The sequence below is a fragment of the Tarenaya hassleriana genome, unplaced genomic scaffold (assembly GCF_000463585.1).
Source record: "Tarenaya hassleriana unplaced genomic scaffold, ASM46358v1 Cleome37, whole genome shotgun sequence".
Lineage (NCBI taxonomy): Eukaryota > Viridiplantae > Streptophyta > Magnoliopsida > Brassicales > Cleomaceae > Tarenaya > Tarenaya hassleriana.
In genome coordinates, this window is record NW_010966725.1 from 629,565 (window position 1) to 653,856 (window position 24,292).

Consider the following 24,292-nt stretch of genomic DNA (forward strand, 5'->3'; position numbering starts at 1 on the left):
ACGAGAACCATACAGAATGACTAAAATCACAAGAGAAGAATAAATGGTCAATAGTTTCTGTCCCCGAGTCGCAAAGTAGACAATTCGGAGATACATTCAGTCCCCACAATAGCTGACGATCCCTTGTAGGAAGTCGCAAAGTATATAAATACATTACATTCCCACATATATAGATTCATTGAATATTATACATATTAATATGGAGCGTTAATAAATATTCCAAGACAAGAGCCTGACTATATATTCGTCTTCCACCCCGTGTTAATGGTCCGGCAACGTGACAGGACTTTTCTCTCATTTGGTTCTCTCTGCGAATAAGATAAAAGATTAATTCAAGAGAATCCTTAATTGCGTCCACCAGATTTAACCCTAGATAAAACCCTAAAACCAAAGCACAACTCCTTTTATAAGCCCAGGAAGAAAATCCTGTGACAAATTATCTCTCTCTCTCTCTCTCTCTCTATATATACACACACACACACACCAGACATCAAAGAGCTCATCATGCCATTTCCATATGGAGAGGAAGGGATGAAACACAATTCCTAATCAAATCTAACAATATGTTCTTAATGATTTAATCTTCGGACGTCTAAGTATATAAATTGATTTAATCAACCTTTTAATTGAGCGTACAAGAGATCTAAAATCAAACAACATATCGATCTTCTTGTCGGCACAGAGCTCTAGTAACCGGCTCATGATCAAGTCATGAAATTCACATTTCTTGCACTACAAGAAAGAAACTCTTTCCTTGCAGCACAAGTAGCTTGATGAAACTGTACAATTTCTGAGTTTTGGGAAGACTTTTCCACGCACTTATAAATTTAGTGGGCCTTCCGGTCGTTTTCTAATGTATTAAATATATTGAACTGCTCAACTGTTCCGTAGGGACTTGTCTAAGACTTGGAAAATTTAAGAGTTTGGTTGGAAGTATATAAAAAAAAGACGTTACAAGTCACTAGGCAACCTCATTAATCATACCACATTTGTTAATTTTTTAACATAGCATTATATAAAAACATTGTCATATAGATTCATTGAATATTATCCATACATATTAATATTGAACATTAATAAATATTCCAATGCGAGAACCTAAAGTTTTCAGAAGAACTTTTCTTCCTTTTGAAAAGTACTTAGATTGAAAAAGAAAATTGAATGGTAAGTGATTGAGCATGAAGGAGGAGGAGGATGGGAACCTGCAAGAGACGAGATATAACAATGATAATGCGGAGCCAAGAGTGAACCGGAGTGGTTAAGGAAGTGCCTTAACCGGCCTGGGGGCTGGTTAGATAATACCAAACCAAGGGGGATTCTGATAGTTTTCCAAATCCTCTTTGTTCATTCTTTGCTTTGAAACCGAGAAACGATGCAAACGGATCATTTGCTCTAAAGAACACGATAATAGTGGAAATTCAGTTACAGTTTTGTAGTAATGATTGTTTATATGCTTCAGGTTTCCCATATGCATGTATATTTGTGATGTATTTAATATGTTTTTTGAATCTTCGCTTGGTTTAAGAGAGAAGTTTCTTTACAAGAAACCAAGGAAAAGCTTTTGTACATAGAGTTTTCATGCATGATATCAGGTTGTGAAAATCGATCAAAGGGGTAAATATTATATAGTTTACAGAAGATTTTGCTCCTCTCTCGAGGGTAACAACTGAGATATATATATATATATATATATATATATATATATATATATGCGGATTATTCCAAATCCTTTAAGCATATGTTAGTCGAAATTCTGTTAAATTCATTTTGAAACACAGAAAGGAGTGTATATGCCCGAATTCTGTTAATTGTCTGGCGGGGGAGAGTGAAAACCGCGGAACCAGTTCCCATGCATGCCACTGAGAAACAAGTTGTACGTCGCAGTCGTTGATTCAGTCATGCAACGATATCATAAGAAATCGATCAACTTTCTTATCCAATCCCCAACCTTAATTGCTAAATAATCCGTGGGCGAAAAGAAATCAATATATATGTGTGTGTGTATATATATAGCTTACGGGGACTTGTTCTATATATGACAGTTGCATTCACTACTCTTGCTTGTCAAGAAGATAAAGATGAGTCCTTATACATCCCCCGGTTATAATAAAACCAATTACCAAGAAGTAAAACCTGAGATCGAACATGGCGGAGGAGAACAACAATCGGAAATGGTTATTTACAAAGTACCTTGAGCATCAAGGCGAGTGGTTAGAGATTTCCAGAGGGACCCTATTGGTTGTGGCCACTGTCTTAGCCACGATCAGTTTCCAAGTGGCAGTGAATCCACCGGGCGGCGTCTGGCAACAGGACGACGGATGTGGCCCCGCCGGACATAACTGTACGAGGATCGCCGGAACATCCGTGCTCGAGAACTCCAAGTTTGGCTCCAAAGATGCAATCTTCCATGAATTAGTCACCCTCTGTATGGTGTCTTTCACTCTCTCCATGGCCACTATTTACATCCTCCTCTTGGGTTTTTCATTCAGGTGCAATTCCTAAAACACATAAATTGTTGGGTTGGATAATTTTAGAGTAAGCGGTCGGTTTGATAACATCTCTCATGCAACTCATATATTTATTGATTCATATTATGGACATTTAACTCATCTACTATATCCATGTTACATATAAATATAAATATAAACATAAACTACAATTTTTTTTTCTAAATGTAAAAGATATCCCTAAAAACACTATGAAAGTCACTAATATATATTTCCCAAAATATTTCGATCCGATTATGTCTTTGGCTTTGCAGGAGCAAACTTGTGGCGATATTGGTCTTCGCTATGATGGGTGCCGCGGTTGCCACAATGGTTGTGGTGTTCAAGCATTCGCTTAAGTTGATCCACTCGAACAATGCCTCTATTCAATCTAGATTGTTGATCTACGACTGGTTTTGCTTTTTCATCTTTGTAGTATTCCCCAACGTGTTTGTTGTGTTCTACTTTGCAATATTACGTTGTAGAAGAAGGTCAAACCGTTATTCGAGACCTTCCGACCAGTCACCGTCGTCCAATGCTTGAGATACGTATCGAGTTTTACGTACAATGTCTGAAAACTTGTTGTTGGGGCGTGTTAGTAAGTCTGGTTCGAGCCTTTGGGAAAACTACGAAACGATAAATCTACGTCGTCAAGATTTGTATAATGTGAACGGTCGTAATATGTATGTTTAATTATACCGTTTTTCTATTATTGTGATCATGATTTCTCGTGACCCTTTTTCATGTTTTGAGGTTATTGTATTACTTTATTGTCATTTCACTTATTCACGGTGTTATCCATAACCAGCTGCAATAATTTTGTTCATAGAAAATAGTTTTTTTTAACCACAGACAAATCTCTATCTATATATATATATATATGTGTGTGTGTGTGTTTGTGCGTGTGATCATTTATGGAGGAAACTATTTGGAAAAAAAACATGTGTACTATACTTAACTAAAAAACATTATTCACAAGGCAAAGTTTTTAGATTTGTTTTACTCGTGCATGCATCATGCATGGCATGGTATATATTATGAATAAGAAATGTCTTGATAGATATTCATTAGAATAACCCTAGGGATATATATACAACCGTGTGACTTGTTGCTAAAGGAAAGAAATAATGTTATACAAGATTACATGCAATCATATGCTAATAAGGAGCAATCATATATCTTCTTTCCATTTTACTGCGAAAATATAATTAAGTGGATTTCACAAACATCAAAGGAGAGCTAGCTAACCACACTTATAGAGTTATAGGCATCCAACAGCTGTTAGAGTTTAGGGTTTATAAAAAAATAAGGTGAAAATAATTCAGTCAAAGGGAGGACCAAGTAGGGCTCTTACCCTACATAGGAAAATATCTGAACCCAAACTTTACTATCCGACCCGAACTCGAATTTCGAATTTTTCTCAAATCTAAACTCGATCTCATCTTAGAAACCAATCGAGTATCCGAAATTCAAGTATTTCTGTCTATCCCTAATCTGATATATCTTTCTCGATCCAAGAAAAATGACATATGAACAACTCTAATAGGCTCCCGAGCTTTGAAAAAAGAACGTAACATATAGATGACCACATGACTTAAGTTGAGAAAGGTTCATTCTGAAAGGATTGTTGGCCATTTATGGCTACTAGTTTATATTTTCATTTTCAAGTTAAGGTGAACAAATTTTTGAATATGTTGGGTGTCTATATCCATTGTTTTGGCATTAGATGGATGGTCGGAGTTCAGCCCATGAGAATCCATTCTTAGACGATTGATCAGTTATGGGTTTTAATTTTTCATATTAGCTATATTTCTATTTTCAAATTAAAACATATTTCATATTCTTTGTCATGTTATTTTTCTCATAAACTAACTTTTATATAAAAAAAATTATTCATATCAAACAATAAAATCATCATAGTTAAGATGACAATTGAATTGGTTGGATGCATTCGTTATTTTTGCTTTGATCCTTACCTCTAATGCCAAAATTTACTAGATTGAACTATGTTTGTTGCTACATGTACCGATTCTTTGGAAGTAAGAAAAGCTTGGATCATTTGTCTAAGGTTTTTTCTTTCTTTCGTGGGTACAAACATATTCTCGTCGACACAATATCTTTCCCCTCGACTCCATGAAAAAGTCATGTGAAAACACGGCCTCCCCCGTTGTTAGAGTCAAACAAAGTCTAATTCGCGGATGGGGCCAACTTAATTTAGACTATACTATCTTAGAAAAAAAACTTTTAGTTAGTACAACAACAAAATGTTATACATTTGTTGATGGGATGCACAACAAGGAGTGGGCAAAAGGAGTAGGGAGTGTTATTTATGTTGGTTATAAAATTGAAGAAAAAACATTAGTGCAATTTCTAAAATTTTGAAAATGATTTGGCTAATTAACACACATATATTGATAACTCTTTTTTGTGGAGTTTTCGTCTTTAGTATATATCAATATAAGGAGATAAGGCATCATATGCCTTTAAAACTAACATTAAATTTTCATATCCAACATAAGTATGTGTTTTTTTATTAAATTTTTTTTTTATTGAACTCCTACATGATTTCTCTAATTGGAAAGCTTTATATGAAAAATATATGATGGAGGTTGATTTGTTAATGTTAGTGATGGTGATTCATTTTAATATGTAACAAATATATACTTCTCATGGTCTAATAGTTTTTTTTTATAATCTAAAAGTTCACAAAATCTCTAAACCAACTATACTTTTCCGAGGATCGGAGATAACTACTAATAGTTATCGTCCCATAAACACATAATTGATGCAGCACTGTAAGTATCTGTAATGAAAGTGGAATATACTACATCGGAATCAACTAAGCATCCTTGATCAATATTTGAGCAGCAAATTGTGAAGTCATAAGAAGATAAAGTTTTAAGTCATTAGATCAATTGTAAGCAATGCCACTTAATGGCACAATGTATCAAACACAATTCAAAGCAAGTAAGCATCCTTTATGTTCCTCCAAAGTAATCACATACGCCATTGGTGAGCATTAGATAACACTAATGAATCAATATAATAAACTGCGAATTCATTTTGTTCGGTTCTTTTAAAGCATGGATTCACGTGCCATCACGTGCAACAAGCTTCTCGAAGCGCATGCAATGCAAAACACAATTAATGGAAGAGTTTATACGGAAGGGGGGAAATGAACAACACTTGCAAGGATTTTGAACGAACCAAATCACAATAAGCCGCATCGAGTTAGATTTATTCACCAAATTCTGATATCTGAGTTCATGTCTCAATCATCGTCGTCGGCATATTGAGTAGGGAATCAATCAAGTAAATAGACAAAATAATCAGACTAGGAAAAAAAAACCATCAATTGGCCGTAACAGGATTGCATGACAAATTAGTCGAAATTCTGTTAAATTCATTTTGAAACACAGAAAGGAGTGTATATGCCCGAATTCTGTTAATTGTCTGGCGGGGGAGAGTGAAAACCGCGGAACCAGTTCCCATGCATGCCACTGAGAAACAAGTTGTACGTCGCAGTCGTTGATTCAGTCATGCAACGATATCATAAGAAGTCGATCAACTTTCTTATCCAATCCCTAACTTTAATTGCTAAATAATCCGTGGGCGAAAAGAAATCAATATATATGTGTGTGTGTATATATATAGCTTACGGGGACTTGTTCTATATATGACAGTTGCATTCACTACTCTTGCTTGTCAAGAAGATAAAGATGAGTCCTTATACATCCCCCGGTTATAATAAAACCAATTACCAAGAAGTAAAACCTGAGATCGAACATGGCGTAGGAGAACAACAATCGGAAATGGTTATTTACAAAGTACCTTGAGCATCAAGCCGAGTGGTTAGAGATTTCCAGAGGGAACCTATTGGTTGTGGCCACTGTCTTAGCCACGATCAGTTTCCAAGTGGCAGTGAATCCACCGGGCGGCGTCTGGCAACAGGACGACGGATGTGGCCCCGCCGGACATAACTGTACGAGGATCGCCGGAACATCCGTGCTCGAGAACTCCAAGTTTGGCTCCAAATATGCAATCTTCCATGACTTAGTCACCTTCTGTATGGTGTCTTTCACTCTCTCCATGGCCACTATTTACATCCTCCTCTTGGGTTTTTCATTCAGGTGCAATTCCTAAAACACATAAATTGTTGGGTTGGATAATTTTAGAGTAAGCGGTCGGTTTGATAACATCTCTCATGCAACTCATATATTTATTGATTCATATTATGGACATTTAACTCATCTACTATATTCGTGTTACATATAAATATAAATATAAACATAAACTACAATTTTTTTTTTCTAAATCTAAAAGATATCCCTAAAAACACTATGAAAGTCACTAATATATATTTCCCAAAATATTTCGATCCGATTATGTCTTTGGCTTTGCAGGAGCAAACTTGTGGCGATATTGGTCTTCGCTATGATGGGTGCCGCGGTTGCCACAATGGTTGTGGTGTTCAAGCATTCGCTTAAGTTGATCCACTCGAACAATGCCTCTATTCAATCTAGATTGTTGATCTACGACTGGTTTTGCTTTTTCATCTTTGTAGTATTCCCCAACGTGTTTGTTGTGTTCTACTTTGCAATATTACGTTGTAGAAGAAGGTCAAACCGTTATTCGAGACCTTCCGACCAGTCACCGTCGTCCAATGCTTGAGATACGTATCGAGTTTTACGTACATGTCTGAAAACTTGTTGTTGGGGCGTGTTAGTAAGTCTGGTTCGAGACTTTGGGAAAACTACGAAACGATAAATCTACGTCGTCAAGATTTGTATAATGTGAACGGTCGTAATATGTATGTTTAATTATACCGTTTTTCTATTATTGTGATCATGATTTCTCGTGACCCTTTTTCATGTTTTGAGGTTATTGTATTACTTTATTGTCATTTCACTTATTCACGGTGTTATCCATAACCAGCTAGCTGCAATAATTTTGTTAATAGAAAATAGTTTTTCAAACCACAGACGAATCCCTCTCTCTCTCTCTCTCTCTAGATATATATATATATATATATATATATATATATGTTTGTGCTTGCGATCATTTATGGAGGAAACTATTTGAAAAAAACATGTGTACTATACCAGTAAGCATATTTAAATCATCATTATATGTATATTGGTGTACCATTATTCAAAAGGCGCAAAAACCGCTTCTATCTATCCGAATTTGAACTTCAAATTTAAAGAGGGCGTAATTTTCGATTATTAATTAGCCTGGTCCTTTTACAAGAACACTCGGTTAACTAGAAAAACAGTATTCAAAAGGCGAAGTTTTTAGATTTGTTTTACTAATGCATGCATCATGCATGGCATGGTATATATTGCCCATCGAAACGGGAAAACCCTACAATTTTACTGCGAAAATATAACTAAGTGGATTTCACAAACATCAAAGGAGAGCTAGCTAACCACACTTATAGAGTTATAGGCATCCAACAGCTGTTAGAGTTTAGGGTTTATAAAAAAATAAGGTAAAAATAATTCAGTCAAAGGGAGGACCAAGTAGGGCTCTTACCCTACATACTATCTGCCAAAATCTTTACCCTTTTCCTATGTCCTAAGCCCCCAAAAATAATTTGGAAAATAAAAAGGGACATGCGTATATATGTATAACCCATGTTGGTGGGTGACAAAGATCAGAAGAAAGCTCTGATTCTATCAGAGGTTTCCTGGTTTTCTAGTCACGTACTAAAAACTCTGGGTGGGTTAGAAGGTTTAAGGGTAATTTTGTAAAGAGTTGGATTCGGGTTGTTAATTCCATTTTGGTTTTGGGCTGGGTATAAGTCCAGGAGAGTTTCAGGGGAAACTCACGATTTCTTCTTCAACCTCTAATCTGTTTGTTTTTCCGTCAATAGTTCTCCGGCGAATTCGGTCTCCTGTGAATTCGTCGAACCTTGTAAACAAGAAGAGACTAGTGGATTGCTGAGCTTATCCCTCGGCCGTGACGTAGGATCCTTTCACCGATCCGAACACGTAAAGCTTCTGGTGTTCTTTCTGTTTACTCTCTTTTCACGTTCATCGTGTGAGCTCAGATCGGAGGGTAGCAGGTGACAAGTGGTATCAGAGCCTGGTTTCGATTCAGGGAGGATACAATTCTTCTCATCGAAACAGGTAATTCACAATCTTTTCATTGTGAATTGGTGAATTCTTTGAAGTTTTTTGGTTGCAGGTTAGAAAAGACAACATAATCTGTTGAAGAATTCAAACCTTGATCGAAGATCAAGAGAAAGGGATCTGAAACCAAGAAAATGGCGTCAACTTCGATAATAGTGAAACTCGATGTTGAAAAATATGATGGAAAAGGGGACTTCACATTGTGGAAAGAGAAAGTGTTGGCTAGTTTGGAGATTTTCAGATTGCACAAGGTCCTATCAGAAAATTACTTGCCCAAGAAATCGAAAGATGACAAAGAAAAGAGAGAAACTATAGGAACAGATGTGAAATCAGAATCTCTAAAGGAAGAAGTCGGGGTGGATCAGGAAGATGGATCCAAAGAGACATACGAATCTCGGTATGAGATGAGTAGAAAGGTTCGCAATTTGATACTGCTATGTCTGGCAGATCAAGTTATGCGAAAGGTGAAGCATGAACAGACTGCTTCAAGCATCTGGGGAGCATTGGAAAAGGAATTTCTACATAAAACCATGCCAAACAAGATGTATTTGAAGCAAAAGTTGTATAGCTTCAAGATGGACGAAAATAAGTCCATGGAAGACAACTTAGATCAATTTAGAAAGATGATAGCTGATCTGGTTTGTCTGCAGGTTGAGATCTCAGAGGAAGATCAAATAATGCACTTACTAAACGCTCTGCCAGATAAATACGAACAACTAAGAGATACTCTCAAATACTCAAGAAAGGATGATATGAGTATGGAAGAAGTGACCTCATCAGTATATTCCAAAGAACTTGAGTTTCAGGCAAAAATGAAGCCAAGTTCAGGGGAAGGGCTTCTAATTCGAAGTAAACCAGACAAGAAGTTTAACAAGAACCAGAAACAGAAACAAGGTAAAGCAAAACCAAAAGGAAAGACAGAAACTGGTGCAAAAGCTAAGTCTAAAACAGGATGTTGGTTTTGTGGAAAGGAGGGTCATTTCAAGAAGGAGTGTAGAAATAGAAAAAGGTTTCTGGAAAGCCAAAATAAGGGTCAAGGAGAGGCTGCTGCAGCCTCAGGAACTGATCTGGAATCAGAAGTTCTGGCAGTGACAGATAAGGATCCATCAGATGAATGGATTCTTGACTCCAGATGCACATTCCATATGTGTCCAAGAAAGGAGTGGTTCTCTGATCTAAAATTCTCGGAAGGAGGAAGAGTCCTAATGGGAAATAGCGGAATCTGTCAAGTTAAAGGAATAGGGAAAATCAAGCTCAGGCTAAGCAATGGAAAGCTCAAGATACTAAGTCAAGTGAGATATATACCAGAGTTGAAGAGAAACTTAATCTCTTTGGGTTCACTAGACAAACAAGGTTTCGATTTCAGATCAAAGGATGGAAAACTGCAAGTGTGCAAAGGATCAGTGGAAGTTCTGGTAGGAAAATTGGAAGGAGGATTGTATATACTTGATGGAAGCACATTCATAGCAGAAACCCAGGTTGCAGAGAATAGGGACGAAACAGTCCTATGGCATAGAAGACTCGGGCACATGAGTAACAAGGGTCTGAAACTGCTAACACAGAGGGGCATTCTCGATAGCACACAAGTAAGACAGGTGGAGTTCTGTGAAGATTGTGTTTTGGGAAAAACTCACAGATCGAGTTTCCAGAAAGGAAAGCATACATCAGAAAGACCCCTAGAGTATATACACTCGGATCTATGGGGATCTTCAAATGTTCAAAGTTCACTAGGAAGAGCCAAATATTTTGTCTCCTTCATTGATGACTTTACTCGAAAAGTATGGATATACCCCTTGAAAGCAAAGAATGAAGCTTTCAGAAAATTTACAGAGTGGAAAAATCAAGTTGAGAACCAGGTGGAAAGGAAAGTCAAGTACTTGAGGACAGATAACGGACTAGAATTCTGCAACAAAGAATTCGATAATTACTGCAAGGATCAAGGTATCACAAGACACAGAACCTGCACATACACGCCACAACAAAATGGCGTTGCGGAACGTATGAACAGGACAATAATGGACAAAGTAAGAAGCATGTTATCTGACTCAGGACTTGGCCATGAATTTTGGGCAGAGACTGCATCTTCAGCAGTGTATATGGTGAACAGATCTCCCTCTAGCGCGATAGATTTCAAAATTCCAGAAGAAGAATGGACAGGGAAATAGGTAGACTTATCAAACTTGAGGAGATTTGGCTCAGTTGTATATGTACATACAAATCAAGGAAAGCTTAATCCCAGGGCAAAGAAAGGTATCTTTGTAGGATATCCTTCTGGAATAAAAGGATATAGAATATGGTTGCTAGAAGAAAATAAGATCCTAATCAGCCGAGATATAAAGTTCAAGGAAGATCAGACATTCAAGGAGCTGAAACAAAATGAGAGTAACCAACAGGGAACAGCTGAGTTGAAGGCTGAAAAGGCAAGGTTTGAAATATCTGACTTCAGAATTGGACAAAAATAGCCAGAACAAATTCCACAAGCTCAAGACTCAGGTGGAGAAGATTCTGTGTCAAATGAAGATGAGCAAGAAAATGGAAGTGAACTTGCTTTCATACAGAATCAAGATCACTTGTATTTACCAGAGTCAGAAACAGAACCAGGAATTAGAGAAGAATCTCAGGACCTACAGAACTATCAGTTGGCTCGTGACAGAACTAGAAGAGTCATTCAGCCTCCAAGCAGATACAGAGAAGATAATACAGTAGCATTTGCACTAAATGTGGCCAAGGAACTGGAGCTAGATGAGCCTAAAACTTATCAACAAGCATTACAGACTCCTGAAAGTGAAAACTGGCTTCAAGCCATGAAAGAGGAGATGAGATCCCTAGAACAAAACAACACTTGGGTTCTGGTGGATAAACCAAGAAACCAACGCGTCATAGGATGCAAATGGGTGTATAAATACAAACCTGGTATTCCTGGAGTAGAGAAACCAAGGTTCAAGGCCAGATTAGTAGCCAAAGGCTACTCACAAATCGAAGGAATTGACTACCATGAAGTCTATGCTCCGGTGGTGAAGCATGTATCTATAAGACTGCTATTATCTATAGTTGTCTTGAAAGATATGGAGCTGGAACAATTGGATGTCAAGACAGCTTTCTTGCATGGAGAGTTGGATGAACAAATATATATGGAGCAACCTGAAGAATATGGAAAGAAAAGGAAGAATAATAAAGTCTGCCTTCTGAAAAAGTCTCTGTATGGGTTAAAGCAGAGTCCTCGACAGTGGAACATGAAGTTCGACTCTTTTATGTCACAACAGGGATTTAACAGAAGCAACTATGACCAATGTGTGTATTACAAAGAGTTAAAGAAGGGATCCTATATATATCTCTTGATATATGTAGATGACATGCTGATTGCTGCTGAAAACAAGTCTGAAATTCAGAAGGTCAAGCAGATGCTAAGTAAACAATTCGAAATGAAGGACTTAGGAAGTGCTAGCAGAATCCTTGGTATGGATATTATCAGGGACAGAGAAAGAGGAGTTCTGAAGTTGTCTCAGCAGAACTACTTGGAAAAGGTACTAAACACTTTCAACATGACAGATTCAAAAGCTGTCCAAACGACATTAGGAGCTCATTTTCGACTGAAAAATATAGAGACCAAAGAAGAACTATTAGATCTGGATGAAACTCCATACTTGAATGCTGTTGGCAGTTTAATGTATGGGATGATAGGGACTAGGCCTGACTTGGCATATGATGTGGGTATGATAAGTCGATACATGAGTAAACCAGGAAAGGAACACTGGCAAGCAGTGAAATGGGTAATGATATACGTTTAAGGGAAGCTCGGAGTTGGGTCTCAGATTCTCGAAGGAAACAGAATTCAAGATAATTGGCTATTGTGATGCAGATTATGCATCAGATCTCGACAAAAGGAGATCTATTACAGGTTATGTCTTCACACTAGGAGGCAACACCATCAGTTGGCGATCAGGACTACAACATGTAGTGGCTCTTTCAACCACAGAAGCAGAATACATGGCCTTGACAGAAGCTGTTAAGGAAGCACTTTGGCTCAAAGGACTGATCAACGAACTTGGAATTGAGCAAAGATTCGTTACTGTCTTCTGTGATTCTCAGAGCGCGATTTGCCTAGCCAAGAATAACATACATCATGAGAGAACGAAGCATATTGATATAAGATTGCATTTCCTTAGAGACGTGATTACAGAAGGTACAGTCCAAGTTCAGAAAGTGAAGACTGAAGACAATCCAGCTGACATTTTAACAAAGTCTCTCCCAGTAAGTAAGTTTAGAGATGCTCTAAACTTACTCAGGGTTACCGGCTAAAGTCGGTAGCCTGTCGAGGGAGGAGCGGTGATCTACGAATCTCTTCTGATACGTTTGTCAAGGTGGAGTTTGTTGGTGGGTGACAAAGATCAGAAGAAAGCTCTGATTCTATCAGAGGTTTCCTGGTTTTCTAGTCACGTACTAAAAACTCTGGGTGGGTTAGAAGGTTTAAGGGTAATTTTGTAAAGAGTTGGATTCGGGTTGTTAATTCCATTTTGGTTTTGGGCTGGGTATAAGTCCAGGGGAGTTTCAGGGGAAACTCACGATTTCTTCTTCAACCTCTAATCTGTTTGTTTTTCCGTCAATAGTTCTCCGGCGAATTCGGTCTCCTGTGAATTCGTCGAACCTTGTAAACAAGAAGAGACTAGTGGATTGCTGAGCTTATCCCTCGGCCGTGACGTAGGATCCTTTCACCGATCCGAACACGTAAAGCTTCTGGTGTTCTTTCTGTTTACTGTCTTTTCACGTTCATCGTGTGAGCTCAGATCGGAGGGTAGCAGGTGACAACCCATATGGAAACCAATGCTCCAAAATAGAAAAATATCCCTTGGACCAATGGTCCTTTGTGCCATGCATTATATTCTTAATTATCATGAAGAACCTTTGGATCAACAAGCAAAAGATTCACTCCCTCATTTGCATATTATATACATCTATAAAACAATTTTGTATGATTGCTGACAAAGACTGAAAGATATGAAATTTTAATTGAATGGGTTTTAAAGAAAAAATATCGTAGAAGTTCAAGAGAGAAGAAGACATAGCATGTGCAAAGAGACAGGCAATGAACAGTATTACTGCTTTCTCTGCACTCCAATGAGAAAAAAAAAACTGATAATAATATAATAATATCCATTTAAGACAAAGTACTCTTTCACTTGCTACCAAACAAATAAAGCCCCCCCTCCATATCCAATGGTCTTTAACCTAAACAAACGATCCCTCCATCTTTTCTATATTGCAGTTTTACCCCTAAGAGATTATTTGTCTCATTTGGATCCATTTACAATTGGATAAACCTTCTTATTATTACATTGGTGATATTCCACCTCACTAATTTCATTTGTTTTATGGTACACACTTGCTTTGAAAGGCCGTCCTCTCGTAGCTCGATGGTTTGTGGGGTTATAGATAATTCCATGGCTATCGTGTTCGAATCTCGGCTCTCTTAGACCTATCAAAGGGTGGTCCAGTAACCTCATGGTATAATGTATTTGAAGATTGTATTTGAAGATTCGGTGGTCAACTCCACTTGCCGGAAAGAAGGAAGAGACGTAATTTCTGAGTCAATAAAGTCCATATATAAAGATTGATCCTAGATCATATGTTTACCTAATAAACGCATCCGAAGGAAAACATATATTTGCCCATTCATATATATTTTTATGTTTTTATTGTTTCTCGTAGTAAAGAGAAAGGAAAAAAAAATATTTTTTTTAATAAAAATTTATCCAAAAATATAGGATGGATTGATTCAAAGTTTACTAATTTTAATTTTGGAAAAATCCAATCTTTTTTTTAAACTGAATTGAAAATAATCGGTTATTAATCCAATTAATCTAATTCAGACCCGCAAATTCAAAACAAATCTGTTTTTAAGAAGTTATAATTAAAATCAAAATGTAATATAAAATCAACAATTAAATTGATATATATATATATATATATATATAAATGAACCGGAAAACAAATTAAAAGAAAGCAATGACAGGGGGTGTTAATTTAACAACGCACCCCACCTCTTATTACAAGAAGAAAACTTCATGAAATATGAACCATATAGTGAGGGGAAAAAAACAACAAAATGGTACAAAAAAAAGGCTCTCTCAAACAGGAGGAAGGAAACGCTTAGAGCAACATAGACTCAGGGTTCTCTATGTACCCTTTGAAAGCTTTAAGCCATTCAGCTCCAATGGCACCTGCACCATTTCGTCATTTTTTTTTATATATAAACACACATTACAAACAAATCAGGGCTTATTATTATTGTTATTATTAGCAAGCAAAGCTTACCGTCTATCACACGGTGGTCACAGCTCAGCGTTACAGCCATGTATGATGCGAACTTGAATTGCTCGGCTCCATTACCAGGGATGACCCTCTTCTCGGCTGTTTTTTTTTTTTTTTGAGATTTTCAGACACGAAACATAATCAGTCATGGCAGATTCTATCCATTCAGACATCTGTTGGTAGAAGAATGGAAGAAGGTGTCAGTGTGTTTACCAGATCCAACTGCTAGAATGGCGGCTTGAGGTGGGTTTATGACGGCACAGAACTGCTTGATGCCGAAGGATCCTCCCAAGTTGGAGACTGTGAATGTTCCTCCCTGAGGAAACGAAACCGATATTGTTGGAGGGGAATGGTTATATGGATAGTGAACAGATAGATTCTCCTTACCTCATAATCTTCTGGTTTTAAGCTGTTCTCTTTTGCTTTTTGTGCTAATAACCGAACCTCATCCGTTATTTTGGAGAGTCCTTTCTTGTCTGCGTCCTGGAATCAAGCAAACAGGTAACCGAGAATTCAGAGACCTGAATTTTGTTTTGGGGGAGGAAGGAAAGGGCTTTGCATCGAGTGCCTTCTCACCTTGACAACAGGAACGTAGAGCCCATTTTCCGTCTGTACAGCTACGTTAATATTGACGTCATTATACCTATAACAAAAGAAAGAACAAGAATCTGAACTATGGGATATATTTAGAGTTGATGCAAAATTCTGAAGAGTAAATGTACTTACTGCCGGATATATTCGTCTGTCCATGAACTGTTGCACTGAGGAACTTTACGTAGTGCCAATGCAGCAGCCTGGAATTCGCAGAAACAAAAGAATTTTACAATTCAGGTAGACAGAAGAGACTTTGCCGAGTCAATTCAAGGAGATTTCAAGGTTCGATTGTCCACAAAAATAAGTAAATGAACCTTAATAACAAGATCGTTGACAGATATCCGTTTCCCGCCAGATGCCTCTTGCAACGAATTGAGTTGGCTCCTCAGACTGCAGTGCAGATACAAATAGCTAAGCTTTAGCATCCATTGACCATATCAATATATAGAATCTGACACAAATACTTACTCCATCAGTTTGTCTACACATGTATCCACAGTCAAGTAGTAGTGAGGAATAGTTTGCTTTGAAAACGACAAGCGTGAGGCAGTGACCTGCCAAAATTATGCAATAAACAAATTGGCTAACCCTTGGTGAGATAAATGTAACACAGAGAAAAATAACATGTTTTGAGTTCAGAAATTCCAAGAGCACTCAACAACCAAGGTAATCACGGTTTTACCTTTCGAATCTGAGAGTGAGGAATGTCAACATAGTCCAAAGATGGAACCTGTGTGCCCACACCCTTGGATGGCTTGGCAACGTCTTTACCACTTGATGCTGCATTAGGGCACATGCATGGGTTAAAAACTACAAAAATAGATATGAACAACAAAAATGAAAAGGATGAGAGGGAGAGGCAAAGAATTCCGATACCTAAGTAATCTTCGATGTCAGCCTTCACAATCCGTCCTTCAGGACCTGTTCCTTTGATTTTTGAGAGAGGTACCTAGTGGTTTAAAGAAGAGCAAAAAAGAGTTAAGCACCGAAAGATGAAAAATAAGAGACTTTGATAGTATTTTTCACCACTAACATTATTGTCTTCAGCCATCTTTCTAGCAAGAGGACTAGCAAACGTTCGATCTTCTGAAGGAGATTGGCTGGGCTTGGAAATCTTGGGTTCAGAAACGCTGGCTGGCTGCACCATCTTCTCTTCCTTTGGTGGGAAATACAGAAAAATATATACTCCCTCTGTTTCAAAATAATTATTGTTTTAAGTTATTTCATATTTTTTAAGATAAGAGAAAAAAATCCCTATATAGAAATATTCAAAGGAAATATATAATATTTGTTTAATGTTTTATGTATAATCCGAGTTTAAATATCATCATCATCATCATCGCCATCATTTCATTTCATGTCATGTTTGTTACCATTTTCCTCAATTAGATTATGTATTTATGTTTCTTAGTCTTGTGTATATATTTTTTTTACTTGTAAAATACTTTTGTTATTGAGAATCCACGTCATAATTGAAAATCCACGTCATAAAGGCTCAAAAGCTATCGCGGGCATTGATAGACAAATTGCACATAATTACTTTTTTGTTAAAGCCATTTCTTAAAATGCTCGATTTTTCTCAAATGGATTTGTAATAATTTCTACCCAAATAATATAATATATGCTTCTTTTTCATGGTTATATCTACAAACTATAATATAAATGAAAAATAATAATACCAAGTCTTTAATAGAGTAAAAAGGCAGAAAAATACACGGTTTTTGGGCTATAGGCATCGTCATATGTCATGATGTCAAACCCAAAAGGGTAATAATTAAGCAGGGACAAGGGTAAAATAGGAATTTCGAAAAAAGAGGAGGATGAGTTGCAAAGAGGAAAACCCTAACGCCACAGCCGGAGGAAGGGAATATAAAAACTCGCGAACGCTTTTCTTGTATCGGCCTCTTTATTTTTTATCTCCCTTCGCCGCTCAGATCCGAGTTTGGGGAGATTCAAGTTCTCATCAAAACCCAAACTTTATGTCGCTCTAGCTTTCCTCTCCATCAGCTCAGCTCCAAGTTCATATTTTTTCCCGTGTTTTTTTTGGCGTGAAAAATCGATCTATTTTTTTTTTCACGTGATTTGATTGCGCTGTTCCTCGATGGTTGATTGGATCTTGGGTTTTCATGGGTTGATTTGATCTCTTCCTATTGATTTGGTTTCGATTTATCCTGGGTCGGTTCGAAATTTGTGAAATTTGAGTCGCTTAGTTGTCTGATTTTCTTCTGTTGATGTATAGAGATGTGTTGCATATCCTGCTTGCTAGGGCTGGGCATTTTTACCCGACACCCGCGGGTTTTCGGATACCCTGTCTCACGGGTACCCGGGATTCAGTACTCGTGAGACAATAAGACTGAGTTCGGGTTTGGTGAGATGAAAAACCCGAGTTTCGGGTTCGAGTTCGAGTTCGAGAATTGTAGAACGGGTTATCTCACGGGTACCGACAAATAAGTAAATTACGAAAATACCCTTGTTTTTTAATACATTTTTAACAATACCCCTAACCCTAATTCACTAATGAGGTCCACATCTCTTTCTCTTCTCAGGCGGCATCATCTTCTACGGAACCAAAAAAAAATCTCGCCATTCCCTCGAGCTCTCGTTGCGTCGTTCCTTCGTTCTCTCACCGCGTCGTTCGGTCTCTCCATCTTCGCCGTTCCCGTTCGTTCTCTCCGCCTCGCCGTCGTCGTTTGGTCTTTTCGTCTCCGCCGTTCATTTTCCTCAATTAGATTATGTATTTATGTTTCTTAGTCTTGTGTATATATTTTTTTTACTTGTAAAATACTTTTGTTATTGAGAATCCACGTCATAATTGAAAATCCACGTCATAAAGGCTCAAAAGCTATCGCGGGCATTGATAGACAAATTGCACATAATTACTTTTTTGTTAAAGCCATTTCTTAAAATGCTCGATTTTTCTCAAATGGATTTGTAATAATTTCTACCCAAATAATATAATATATGCTTCTTTTTCATGGTTATATCTACAAACTATAATATAAATGAAAAATAATAATACCAAGTCTTTAATAGAGTAAAAAGGCAGAAAAATACACGGTTTTTGGGCTATAGGCATCGTCATATGTCATGATGTCAAACCCAAAAGGGTAATAATTAAGCAGGGACAAGGGTAAAATAGGAATTTCGAAAAAAGAGGAGGATGAGTTGCAAAGAGGAAAACCCTAACGCCACAGCCGGAGGAAGGGAATATAAAAACTCGCGAACGCTTTCCTTGTATCGGCCTCTTTATTTTTTATCTCCCTTCGCCGCTCAGATCCGAGTTTGGGGAGATTCAAGTTCTCATCAAAACCCAAACTTCCTGTCGCTCTAGCTTTCCTCTCCATCAGCTCAGCTCCAAGTTCATATTTTTTCCCGTGTTTTTTTTGGCGTGAAAAATCGATCTATTTTTTTTTCACGTGATTTGATTGCGCTGTTCCTCGATGGTTGATTGGATCTTGGGTTTTCATGGGTTGATTTGATCTCTTCCTATTGATTTGGTTTCGATTTATCCTGGGTCGGTTCGAAATTTGTGAAATTTGAGTCGCTTAGTTGTCTGATTTTCTTCTGTTGATGTATAGAGATGTGTTGCATATCCTGCTTGCTAGGGCTGGGCATTTTTACCCGACACCCGCGGGTTTTCGGATACCCTGTCTCACGGGTACCCGGGATTCAGTACTCGTGAGACAATAAGACTGAGTTCGGGTTTGGTGAGATGAAAAACCCGAGTTTCGGGTTCGAGTTCGAGTTCGAGAATTGTAGAACGGGTTATCTCACGGGTACCCGATAAATAAGTAAATTACGAAAATACCCTTGTTTTTTAATACATTTTTAACAATACCCCTAACCCTAATTCACTAATGAGGTCCACATCTCTTTCTCTTCTCAGGCGGCATCATCTTCTACGGAACCAAAAAAAAATCTCGCCATTCCCTCGAGCTCTCGTTGCGTCGTTCCTTCGTTCTCTCACCGCGTCGTTCGGTCTCTCCATCTTCGCCGTTCCCGTTCGTTCTCTCCGCCTCGCCGTCGTCGTTTGGTCTTTTCGTCTCCGCCGTTCGAGTCTCCTCCGTCTTACGACGAGGTTTATGAAAGCTTTGACTCCATGGGTTTGCAAGAGAACCTTCTCAGGGGTATCTATGCATACGGTAGGTGAATGAGAAGATTTTCAGAGGATGTCTTTTGTGCTTTCTCCTCTTTCGATCTTTGCCTTATCCGTCTCTCTGTCATTGCTTCCAGGTTTTGAGAAGCCATCAGCGATTCAGCAAAGAGGGATAGTCCCATTCTGCAAGGGGCTTGATGTGATCCAGCAGGCTCAATCTGGTACCGGAAAGACTGCAACTTTCTGCTCTGGAGTTCTGCAGCAACTTGATTACAGCCTTGTCCAATGTCAGGCACTGGTTTTGGGTCCCACCAGGGAGCTTGCCCAGCAGATTGAAAAAGTTATGAGGGCTCTCGGAGATTACCTCGGTGTCAAGGTTCATGCCTGTGTCGGTGGTACTAGCGTTCGTGAAGACCAACGCATTCTCCAGGCCGGTGTCCATGTCGTTGTCGGTACTCCTGGTCGTGTCTTTGATATGTTGCGTAGGCAATCCCTCCGTCCTGACTACATCAAGATGTTTGTTCTTGATGAGGCTGATGAAATGCTCTCCCGGGGTTTCAAGGATCAGGTTTGTAATTTGTTGTTTATTACAAAACCCGATTCTTTCCCTTAATGCCTGCTGTAACCTGAGAAAGACCCAATAACCGATGTTTCTGCGTTTTTTCAGATCTACGACATCTTTCAGCTCCTCCCACCCAAGATCCAGGTCGGTGTGTTTTCAGCCACAATGCCTCCAGAGGCTCTCGAGATCACAAGGAAGTTCATGAACAAACCCGTGAGGATCTTGGTGAAGCGTGATGAGCTTACCCTCGAGGGTATCAAGCAATTCTATGTGAACGTTGAGAAGGAGGAGTGGAAGCTCGAAACACTCTGCGATCTCTACGAGACTCTGGCCATCACCCAGAGCGTGATCTTTGTGAACACCCGGCGCAAGGTGGACTGGCTCACAGACAAGATGAGAAGCCGCGACCACACGGTCTCGGCCACTCACGGTGACATGGACCAGAACACTCGAGACATCATCATGCGTGAGTTCAGGTCAGGATCATCCCGTGTCTTGATCACGACAGATCTCTTGGCCCGTGGTATCGATGTCCAGCAGGTCTCTCTGGTCATAAACTTTGACCTTCCGACACAGCCGGAGAACTATCTCCACCGTATCGGAAGAAGTGGAAGGTTCGGGAGAAAGGGTGTGGCCATCAACTTCGTGACTCGTGACGATGAGAGGATGCTCTTTGATATCCAGAAGTTCTACAACGTTGTCGTGGAGGAGCTTCCGTCCAACGTGGCGGATCTTCTGTGAGGCACAAAAGAGGGGGAAGTGATTTGAGTGTCTGTGTTGTCCGGAGAAGAAGGTTGCTTGTTTCGCAAGGTTCTATTTGATTTTGACCCCGCCAACTCTCTCTAAGCGTTTCCTGTTTTATCATTCTTCTTCTTTCGCGTCTCTTCCGTTATATTTTTGTTTTTTATTTTTAATTTTCTAGTGTTCTCGGAAGGAAAAAGGTCTTTTTTAAAGAACCATTGTTGTTTCCGCCCTCCCTCTTATGAACATATTTCTGACCATTTTTATGGAGTATCATCTTTATATTTTTGGTCTTTCCTTAGGCTTCCATGAGTATTTGCGTGGATTGAACATGGCGTATTTACGCATTTATATAAATATGTATATATATATATATGTGTAAGTATGCCTCAGAAGTTGTGAAATATGGTCAGTCACGACGAAAATCGTTCTCACAGATGAACAGAAGAGACATAACATCTAATCGAAATTTGCGCTAAAGGTCTCCCTATGTATTTCCAAACCAAATTCCAAAAGCAGCATTCTCATCAACATAACAAGATAACAAATAATCACAGTATCACAAAATCGCCCCCAGTGAATTGCGGATTGAAATACAGATCACGCTAAGCCATTAGATAGGAAATACAAATCGAAATACAGGGGGGAAAAGGGAGAAGTGAACTCGGATAGTTATCAACAAGATCATCATCAAAATCAGAATTACTTACAGGCTTACAGCTATCTACATGTATCTCAAACAAGATTATACAGGCATAATCAAAACATTGATACAAAGCGTAAAATTAACAGGTTTGTTGATGGAAATAACGTTCCGAACCGATTTTTTTTCATGGAAAGCAAAATGAAATCTTTGAAGTGCAGGTGCCTACTGGAAACATTGCGATCAAAGAAAATCGGAGAATGCGCAGATCGAATAGGAAACCAAAAAGAGATCGGCCATAAAAGAGGAAGCTTCCTCGAGATGAATGAACCGAAAACAGAGAAATTCCTGGCAACGAATCTTCGACTGAGGACTAACAATATAACCGTCAAAGCGGTAGGGGGAGGAATCTTACCTGATGCAATGATTAGGGTTTCGAGAATTCGCTAATCGGAGCAGATGAAGAAACAAAAACCCTAAATTCGGATAGATTCTGGGCCACGAGAATATACGAGAGAGAAGGAAGACCTGTGAAATCGATATGCTCTTTTTGTATTTTCCCCCAATTCATTTATGGATTTATCTCCACTCTTTTTTTTTTTTGCATATTTTTTTTCCTTGCAAACATTCAGAATTTTTGTTCGAATAATAGATTTGTTTGTTTGGTTAAGAAAATTTAAAAAAAAAATTATAACACTGGAAATTGATTGAGTCACATTATGTGACAGAATAAATTAATACTCTAACCAATAGTCGATTATATGTGCCGAAACAGGCCATATCGTGTGATTATTTTTAGATTTTTTATTTTTTATTTTGAGAAACTAAATATTTTATCAATAAAAAATATCAGTTTTCTAAATATTTGTTTTCGATTCCATGCTTTGATAATTTTTATACTTAGAGTTAGGATTGCACTTGAGCGGATCATATTTTAGAATATATATTATAACACATTCATATATTGAAATTAATTGGAACTTATACAATGAGTACTGGCCCAAATCTATTTAAGGCATATATAAATAAATAAATATATATATATATATATATATATATATATTGATTTACTCTACTGCAAAAAAAATAGAAATGAAATGAAATGCGTATTAGAATAGTTGAGATCATAATAACACATCCAAATATACAAATTATACATTTTATTTTTCAAATAAATATTTTGATAATCTATCAAACGAAATAATCCGAAACGTATTATGGGATAGAGAAGGAACATATGTGGCACGTCTTCCCAAAAAAAATGTATATAATCACATATTGACTGCATATATGTGTATGTACAACATTGTTTTTGTTTAAATGTGTATGTACAGCATACACAGGTACATACGTACGTATGATCAACGTCTGCATGAGAAATTTGTCTTACGATATGATTCCTTCCGTACCGAATCACGGTAGAAAGTCAACTTTGTTTTTTATTTTTATTTTTCCAAAACTATATATATATTCACATTCAGTAAAAAGTGAAAATTGATGAAACGAAGTTAAAAGTAAAATTTTCTTTTTTCTCCTTTTTGCGCATGCCCATTGTCGTAGAGAACGTTGTCGAAGTTTGAAGTTTTGGAAAGAAGTAGAAATTAATATGTTGGGATTTTGTTATATATAAATCAAAACTATAACATTATTTTCCGAATCATTAGAACAACACAATGGAATACGTATCGAGATTTGGTTGAAAGGTTCAAGAAGAAGAAGATGAACAGAACCAAATTGTAAGGCCTGAAGAAATCGGCCCATGAAATACGTATAATTTCATTTCAAAGAAAGTGATACATATGTACATGTAACAGATACGCATGTGTGTGTGTGTATATATATATTAGTATATAAATTGTTCATTGACTCGGTCTAGGCAAGGCAGACCCAGGCCCAATAATGCATGGATACAAATTTAGGATGTGGTCTGAAATGTTTTTGAATTTGACTAATCAACTAGTTTCCATTTTCGGAAAACGCCAAGCTCACACGTAATATATGAAAGTTTGCTCCTAAGAGATAATTTACGTATCAGTCCAAATAATACAAAAATATATTATACCAAATTATTATATCGATCGAGGAATAAATAGATATATATACGCATTATTATACAATGTAACTCTTAAATGCTGATCCACCAATCCATAAATCAAAGAATATCAAAAGGTACGTATATACATTTCATTTGTTTGTCACATAAATTTTTCGCATATAATAAATGTCGTACTTAATATATATGTATATATATATTGTAAAATATTTTTTTTTTTTGGAAATTGTATACGTTAAAATTGTATACTTCAACCATCATATATTATAACTTGTTCCCCGCAGATCATGTAGTGGGAAGAAAGAATCTGGCTGCTTGGTCTGGGAAACCAGAACGGACGGTCTAGGGTTTGGTCACGTGATCACATCACGTTTTTCGCGTTCTCGGCCCCGTTCAGATCCGAAACTGATCCGAATTCTCCTGTGAACCCAAAATTCGAACTCCTGCACTCTATGCAATATGAAACATGCAATCTACACTAGATTCAATCATCAAACATGCATAGACATCAAAGCAAACATGGATTCAAACAATTCAAATCCTAAAACATGCGTGATCGGGTTCTACGAAATCAAAACAGAGCAACCAGGCTCTGATACCACTGTTGGGATTCCTGGGATCTCATGAGCGAATCTAATTCCTAAGAGATCGATTCTAGGGTTTGCGCAACGGAT

At 37.7% G+C, this 24,292-nt stretch overlaps 4 protein-coding genes across 4 annotated transcripts; 3 read left to right on the forward strand and 1 right to left on the reverse strand.

The window, feature by feature from the left end:
- The first annotated feature begins 2,127 nt into the window (after positions 1 to 2,127).
- Positions 2,128 to 3,147, forward strand: LOC104822645. The gene is made up of 2 exons (XM_010553923.1): positions 2,128 to 2,489; positions 2,762 to 3,147. Exons 1-2 carry the CDS (start codon positions 2,146 to 2,148, stop codon positions 3,027 to 3,029), a joined length of 612 nt encoding a protein of 203 aa, XP_010552225.1. The 5' UTR covers positions 2,128 to 2,145; the 3' UTR covers positions 3,030 to 3,147.
- Positions 3,148 to 5,976: 2,829 nt separating this feature from the next.
- LOC104822772 lies at positions 5,977 to 7,173 on the forward strand. Its single transcript, XM_010554119.2, has 3 exons — positions 5,977 to 6,000; positions 6,282 to 6,616; positions 6,890 to 7,173. Exons 1-3 carry the CDS (start codon positions 5,977 to 5,979, stop codon positions 7,155 to 7,157), a joined length of 627 nt encoding a protein of 208 aa, XP_010552421.1. The 3' UTR covers positions 7,158 to 7,173.
- Positions 7,174 to 14,590: 7,417 nt separating this feature from the next.
- On the reverse strand, positions 14,591 to 16,683 carry LOC104822773 (dihydrolipoyllysine-residue acetyltransferase component 2 of pyruvate dehydrogenase complex, mitochondrial-like). Its single transcript, XM_019203560.1, has 11 exons — positions 16,557 to 16,683; positions 16,400 to 16,472; positions 16,206 to 16,303; positions 15,992 to 16,077; positions 15,838 to 15,913; positions 15,656 to 15,723; positions 15,506 to 15,572; positions 15,317 to 15,412; positions 15,143 to 15,245; positions 14,933 to 15,028; positions 14,591 to 14,838 (listed from the first exon to the last, which is right to left on the reverse strand). The coding sequence occupies exons 1-11, from the start codon at positions 16,668 to 16,670 to the stop codon at positions 14,768 to 14,770; spliced, it is 948 nt and encodes a 315-aa protein (XP_019059105.1). The 5' UTR covers positions 16,671 to 16,683; the 3' UTR covers positions 14,591 to 14,767.
- Positions 16,684 to 19,383: 2,700 nt separating this feature from the next.
- Positions 19,384 to 21,215, forward strand: LOC104822646 (eukaryotic initiation factor 4A-1). Its single transcript, XM_010553925.2, has 3 exons — positions 19,384 to 19,665; positions 19,757 to 20,187; positions 20,287 to 21,215. The coding sequence occupies exons 1-3, from the start codon at positions 19,623 to 19,625 to the stop codon at positions 20,920 to 20,922; spliced, it is 1,110 nt and encodes a 369-aa protein (XP_010552227.1). The 5' UTR covers positions 19,384 to 19,622; the 3' UTR covers positions 20,923 to 21,215.
- Positions 21,216 to 24,292: the final 3,077 nt, after the last annotated feature.

What these genes read in the sequence shown, in the direction of transcription:
- LOC104822645 (XM_010553923.1), top strand. Translation starts at nt 2,146, where the DNA reads ATGGCGGAGGAGAACAACAATCGGAAATGGTTATTTACAAAGTACCTT. An exon ending in CTCTTGGGTTTTTCATTCAG is followed by an intron (nt 2,490 to 2,761) that starts GTGCAATTCCTA and finishes TTGGCTTTGCAG; the next exon opens with GAGCAAACTTGTGGCGATAT.
- LOC104822772 (XM_010554119.2), top strand. Translation starts at nt 5,977, where the DNA reads ATGCATGCCACTGAGAAACAAGTT. An exon ending in ATGCCACTGAGAAACAAGTT is followed by an intron (nt 6,001 to 6,281) that starts GTACGTCGCAGT and finishes AACATGGCGTAG; the next exon opens with GAGAACAACAATCGGAAATG. An exon ending in CTCTTGGGTTTTTCATTCAG is followed by an intron (nt 6,617 to 6,889) that starts GTGCAATTCCTA and finishes TTGGCTTTGCAG; the next exon opens with GAGCAAACTTGTGGCGATAT.
- LOC104822773 (XM_019203560.1), bottom strand. Translation starts at nt 16,670, where the DNA reads ATGGTGCAGCCAGCCAGCGTTTCTGAACCCAAGATTTCCAAGCCCAGC. An exon ending in TCAACGATCTTGTTATTAAG is followed by an intron (nt 15,724 to 15,837) that starts GTTCATTTACTT and finishes TGCGAATTCCAG; the next exon opens with GCTGCTGCATTGGCACTACG. An exon ending in TGACCACCGTGTGATAGACG is followed by an intron (nt 14,839 to 14,932) that starts GTAAGCTTTGCT and finishes GAAATGGTGCAG; the next exon opens with GTGCCATTGGAGCTGAATGG.
- LOC104822646 (XM_010553925.2), top strand. Translation starts at nt 19,623, where the DNA reads ATGGGTTTGCAAGAGAACCTTCTCAGGGGTATCTATGCATACG. An exon ending in CAGGGGTATCTATGCATACG is followed by an intron (nt 19,666 to 19,756) that starts GTAGGTGAATGA and finishes CATTGCTTCCAG; the next exon opens with GTTTTGAGAAGCCATCAGCG. An exon ending in CCCGGGGTTTCAAGGATCAG is followed by an intron (nt 20,188 to 20,286) that starts GTTTGTAATTTG and finishes GCGTTTTTTCAG; the next exon opens with ATCTACGACATCTTTCAGCT.